At 46.0% G+C, this 6,393-nt stretch overlaps 1 protein-coding gene across 36 annotated transcripts in view; it reads right to left on the bottom strand.

The window, feature by feature from the left end:
* Positions 1–1,744: 1,744 nt before the first annotated feature.
* The window catches only part of obscnb (obscurin, cytoskeletal calmodulin and titin-interacting RhoGEF b), a 105,852-nt gene continuing 101,203 nt past the window's right edge, over positions 1,745–6,393 (bottom strand). For all 36 annotated transcript variants that reach the window (XM_052463876.1, XM_052463878.1, XM_052463877.1 and 33 more), the window contains 3 exons: positions 6,256–6,349; positions 5,985–6,027; positions 1,745–4,924 (listed from right to left, as the gene is read on the bottom strand). In XM_052463876.1, coding sequence (XP_052319836.1) covers positions 3,787–4,924; positions 5,985–6,027; positions 6,256–6,349 — 1,275 coding nt within the window. In that variant the 3' untranslated portion in view covers positions 1,745–3,786. The remainder of the gene's footprint in view (positions 4,925–5,984; positions 6,028–6,255; positions 6,350–6,393) is intronic.

Raw genomic sequence — 6,393 nt, 5'->3', positions numbered from 1 at the left:
TATTGCCTGGATATCTTATTTTATACATGCTTCAATCAGTAACTGAAAACAGCCAATGATTTGCTAAACATTATATCAGGTTGAAGGCCACGCACCTGACCTGAAATATGTAATCAATAGTTAGAGCTACCATTGTCGACTCCTAATTCTGGCTAGTATTTCTTAGCCCTACACTTTAAAACTCTGCAACAACAAAAAAAGAGGCGTCCTCGCTGTCTACTGTTTATTTTCAGCAAACTTAACATGGGTAAATATTTGTATGAACATAAGATTCAACAATTGAGACAAACTGAACAAGTTCCACAGACGTGATGAACAGAAATGGAATAATGTGTCCCTGAACAAAGAGGGGGAGGGTCAAAATCAAAAGTAACAGTGAGTATCTGGTGTGGTCACCAGCTGCATTAAGTACTGCAGTGCATCTCCTCCTCATGGACTGCACCAGATATGTTCTTGCTGTGAGATGTTACCCCAGTCTTCCACCAAGGCCCTCCGATCCAACAGGTCCCAAATGTGCTCAATGGGATTGAGATCTGGGCTCTTCGCTGGCCATGGCAGAACACTGACATTCCCGTCTTGCAGGAAATCACACACAGAACGAGCAGTATGGCTGTTGGCATTGTCATGCTGGGGGGTCATGTCAGGATGAGCCTGCAGGAAGGGTACCACATGAGGGAGGAGGATGTCTTCCCTGTAACGCACAGCGTTGAGATTGCCTGCAATGACAAGCTCAGTCCGATAATGCTGTGACACACCGCCCAAGACGGACCCTCCACCTCCATCTATCTCGCTCCAGAGTACAGGCCTCGGTGTAATGCTCATTCCTTTGACGATAAACGCGAATCCGACCATCGCGACTCGTCAGTGAAAAGCACTGTTTGCCAGTCCTGTCTGGTCCAGCGACGGTGGGTTTGTGCCCATAGGCAACATTGTTGCTGGTAATGTCTGGTGAGGACCTGTCTTACAACAGGCCTACAAGCCCTCAGTCCAGCTATTGCGGACAGTCAGCACTGATGGAGGGATTGTGTGTTCCTGGTGTAACTCAGGCAGTTGTTGCCATCCTGTACCTGTCCCGCAGGTGTGATGTTCGGATGTACCGATCCTGTGCAGGTGTTTTTACACGTGGCCTGCCACTGCGATGGCGATCAGCTATCCGTCCTGTCTCCCTGTAGCGCTATCTTGGGCGTCTCACAGTAGGAACATTTTATTGCCCTGGCCACATCTGTAGTCCTCATGCCTCCTTGCTGCATGCCAAAGGCACGTTCACGCAGATGAGCAGGGACCCTGGGCATCTTTTTTTCAGAGTAAGTTTTCATAACTGTGACCTTAATTGCCTACCGTCTGTAAGCTGTTAGTGTCTTAACGACCATTCCACAGGTGAATGTTCATTAATTGTTTATGGTTCATTGAACAAGCATGGGAAAGTGTTTTAACCCCTTTACAATGAAGATCTGTGAAGTTATTTGGATTTTTATGATTTATCTTTGAAAGACAGGGTCCTGAAAAAGGGACGTCTGATTGGTGTCACACTTTCGTCCCAGCTAACACACCTGACTCCAATTGGAGTCTAACACACCTGACTCCAATCATGATCTTTAGTCTTAGAACGCAATCAGCTGTGTTTGCTAGGGATGGGGAAAAGTGTGCACACCCCTCTGGTCCCGGGGGACTGGAGTTGTCCATCCCTGATATAAACCAACCCACACATTCACCAGGAGTGAATAAAACAGGCCAATCATGTTCATCAGTTGCAATTAATTTATTTAGGGATATTCAACATTTATTTTCATTAACTAAACATGTGCAGGCAGTCAAACCCTATTTGTGCTTTATGTTGAATTTCTTACAGCAAACAAGTATTTAAATGCTTCTACAATATTTTGTTTTATCTAACATAAAACATCACTCTTACTTTGGGAAACAGTAATTCACTATTTAAAACACGATATTGCAACAAATCCAGTGTGATCAATGACTCACTCCTAACTGCAACTGCTCTCACCTGAACCGAATAAAGGGTTGAAATGACATTGTGTTAATCCGATAAACACTCAAATCAGCTAATACATATCATGCGGTCACTTTTCTAAACATATTTTAATTACATTTTACTCCAAAGTAATCACAAATACTTTAAAAAATGGTCTAAAGTCAATCCACTCTTCATTGCTCTCAAACTGATAATGAAGAGTTGGCTTTCTATAAAACAAATGACCCAGGATGAGATTAATTATCCTATATAGCTGCATGTTTTGGATGTATATAACCTGAAGTAAATTGATACTTTTATGAGACCTGTTTAACACAATCGTAGACTTAGATCATTCCACAGCCCAAACCACAAGTGATATACAGTTCATGTAAATGTATCAACTCTGCACAACATGTAATTGACCATTTAGAAATGTTTAAAACATTTGAGACTTTATTCTGCATAGGAGGACAGACTACCCAATCTGAAGTACAATTCAATGATCCATGTGTCTGCATTCTCAAGGGACTGCTATTGAGAGAAAATTGTCGACGTGTCGCACAATTCAGCAACTCCAGTAATCAATGCTCTTATACTTCTATCATCTTGTCAAAGTTATTATTTTTGGGGTGGATTCCAGAATGACAACTCCTCTGTAACATTTCAAATCTGACTGCTCTTTACTGTTGCTGAAGTCATTGGTTTGGTCAGTTACTGTTTGAGAACACAAACAGTTTCTCCTTTCACAGGAGTTAGCCTATGTACAAACTGATATGCTACAAGTCAAGTTGGATACTCTTTGTTCATTAAACTTCAGCTGGAAACAACGAACAGAGAGACATACACTGAGTGTACAAAACATTAGGAACACCATGACAAAGACAGATGTCAATCAGTGTAGATGAAGGGGAGGAGACATGTTAAAGAAGGATTTCTAAGCCTTGAGACAACTGAGACATGGATTGTGTATGTGGCGCCATTCAGAGGGTGAACGGGCAAGACCAGAAGATTTAAGTGCCTTTGAACATGGTACGGTAGTAGGTGCCAGGCACACGTTTGAGTGTCAACAACGCTGCTGGATTCCACGCTCAACAGTTTCAAGTGTGTGTCAACAATGGTCCACCAGCCAAAGGACATCCAACCAATTTGACAACTGTGGGAAGCACTTTGGCCAGCATCCCTGAGGAACTCTGTCGACACAGTGTAGAGTCCATGCCCCGACAAATTGAAGCTGTTCTGAGGACAAAACGGGGTGCAACTCAACATTAGAAAGGTGTTCCTAATGTTTTGTACACTTAGTGTAAAGTGCTGTACACAGATGTTCTCCTACAGGATAGAAGTTTAACATCAAGGAGCTAAAATTATAAACATCTGTCGCCTGATTGTAAAGCAGATGGGAGTTTTGAACTTGAAAATAGTGTCAGTCCATGTCGCAACAACTCATAATTATTGTATTTTTCAGTACATCAAATTTGTGGCAAGAAAGGCAGCAATAAATTGAAGGCTGGATAGTATACAATGGTGTTCGGAACTCATTTAGCCTAAACATATCCAACCCCTTTGGATGTTTGTCCTTTAAAGTCCACTTTCTATCTGACCAAACGACTGACTTCCTGTGTCTGCATTTTACTTTTAGCCGGGTTGCTTGAAAATGGAATGATTCGCCATTTGCAGTAAAATGCAATGTTAGAATATGCTTTTTTAACACTTAACTAGAAAGGTTCCCATTTAAGACTAAAATGGCTATTGTACGCATCACAGAATAACAACAATCTGCTTGCTTCTAATCCAGCTACTTATTTTCACACACTAAATTATTGGTTTTGATATGGGTTATTCTTGCTAATCTGAAGAGTGACTGACTTGCCCACTGATGTGTAGACTTTAGTTTTGTAGCTCTGCTGCACTCCCTCCACTCTCTGCACCTCAGAGCAGTACAACGGCTTGACCTCTAGCTTGGCGTGGCTGACCTGGATGGGAATCTCCCTCCTGGACTGACCTCCGCTGGGGTGGTGGTTGTAGTTGTGGTGGGGGCCGGCCGGGGAGAACATGCTTCCTGAGAGGTGATCTCTAAAGCGGCTGAAGAAGCCTGGCCTGGGCCTCTCCCTAGGCATCCCCACAGGCCTCCCTACGTTGAGCAGCACCGGCTGGCCCACAGCAGAGCCCCCAATCTCCCTCTGGAGCACTGAGATCTCGCAGGGCCTCTCGGGAGGTGATGAACGGGTGTTGGAGGAGCCGAAGGTCTCCCCCTCCCTGGGGACGTAGTCCTCCAGGTCCTCCAGAGTGAGAACGCGACTGCCCTCGGTCAGGATTTTAGGCTCCAGCTTTCTGGGTGTGTTGTCATCGTCATCCGGTTCTGTGATGAAAGCCTCTTGCTGCTCTTCTAGCCAGGCCTCATCCTCTTCGTGTTCATGGTCGTTAGGAATTAGAAGCGAGGAGACCTCGTAGGCCTCTCCACGTATTCCAGGGGCGACCTCGGACCCATCCACAGCCACGTCACCATCCTCCTCCTCATCGTCCCAGTACAGAGGCTGTGCCCCCTGTAGCTCGGAGTGGTTCTGCAGTTCTACAAGGTTGTTGTTGGAGTTGTTGGCGTTAGGGTTTGCGGACCTCTGTGGCCGGGTGGAGGAGGGGGTGTGTGCCCGCTCCGACCCGGCTGGGGAGATACCTCTCCTAGAGGGCCTGGGCGACTTGTTGACCTTGTACTCAATAATTTCCTCTACCTCCACCCACTTGTTCTCCGCAGCCCGGGCCCCTGCGGCCCCCTCGGGCTCCGTGACATACAGGGTGGGGATGGTGGTCTTCCTGTTGGTGGAAGCCTGCCTCCTCTGCCTGGCCGTGGGGGTGGTCTGGTGATCTGGGGTGGAGGTTTGGGAGCGGTTGAACCCAGATGGAGACAGGCCACGACGCTTCATACGGGTGTTCTTCACCACCGTGGTTATGGTCTCCTCTCTGGAGGGAAAGGGAAAAGGGGATACCTAGTCAGTTGTACAACTGAATGCATTCAACTGTTAACGTGTCTTCCGCATTTAACCCAACCCCTCTGAATCAGAGGTGCGGAGGGCTGCCTTAATCGGCATCCACGTCTTTCGGCGCCCGGGGAACTGCCTTGCTCAGGGTCACAACGACAGGGACACAGCACAGTGGGTATGAGAGGGACAGATCAGAAGGTATGAGAGGAATAGCACAGAGGGTATGAGAGAGAGACAGATCAGAAGGTATGAGAGGAATAGCACAGAGGGTATGAGAGAGAGACAGATCAGAAGGTATGAGAGGAATAGCACAGAGGGTATGAGAGAGACAGATCAGAAGGTATGAGAGGAATAGCACAGAGGGTATGAGAGAGAGACAGATCAGAAGGTACGAGAGGAATAGCACAGAGGGCAATGAGAGAGACCAGAAGGTACGAGAGGAATAGCACAGAGGGCAATGAGAGAGACAGCAGAGAAGGTGTGAGAGGAATAGCACAGAGGGTATGAGAGAGACAGCAGAGAAGGTGTGAGAGGAATAGCACAGAGGGTATGCGAGAGACAGCAGAGAAGGTGTGAGAGGAATAGCACAGAGGGTATGAGAGAGACAGCAGAGAAGGTGTGAGAGGAATAGCACAGAGGGTATGAGAGAGACAGCAGAGAAGGTGTGAGAGGAATAGAACAGCTTGTTTGACACTAGGCCTACATAGGCAAGGTGTTAATTAGCATGTACACACACACACACACACACACACACACACACACACACACACACACACACACAGAGCATAATGGAGGATTGCCTACTCATACAAATGAGAGGCTTTGCCTGCGATGGTACATGAGTTAAGGAAAACGACACAAAAAATATTTATACTTTACGCATTCAATATATGCCGGCTCCTTGGAAGTTATATTTGGGGTTGAGTCCCTCTCACACTCAGGGTTCAAATACTGCATGGCCATGCATGCAGAGGCCAAAGGGGGACACGCACAAGTATACATGCTTCTTCTAGCCTGCTTCATAAGCTGGTCACACTTACATGATGATGGTTTTCTTTGGTATTTTAGTCTCCTGCTCGGTGACTACAAGGAAAGCAGGATTGGGTTCATGGAGTTAGCCAGACAAATAAATAGCTAGCTAATGTTTATGACAAAAGACTACAGTATCTAAATTGTTGATGAACTGATGGTCTTTTTCTTTGAATTATTGTGGCATAAGGCATACATTCTCTACAGATGGAGTATCTGGTCAAATAGGAAAATGACTAAACTAATGCACCACGGTATATGTATGAAAGGGAGTATTCCTACCTTCGATGGTGATCGCCTGCTCTCCTCTCCTAGTCACAGCAGAAGGAAGGCACAGATCAGCTGCACACCTAGCACTGCCCAGTCGATTAGACAACTGGGATGGGCAGGGAGGAGAATACATTAGGCTCACTTAACCAA

Source organism: Oncorhynchus keta, chromosome 15 (assembly GCF_023373465.1).
Source record: "Oncorhynchus keta strain PuntledgeMale-10-30-2019 chromosome 15, Oket_V2, whole genome shotgun sequence".
Lineage (NCBI taxonomy): Eukaryota > Metazoa > Chordata > Actinopteri > Salmoniformes > Salmonidae > Oncorhynchus > Oncorhynchus keta.
The sequence above is the reverse complement of the archived record's forward strand: the minus strand, read 5'-3'. Positions and strand labels throughout refer to the sequence as shown.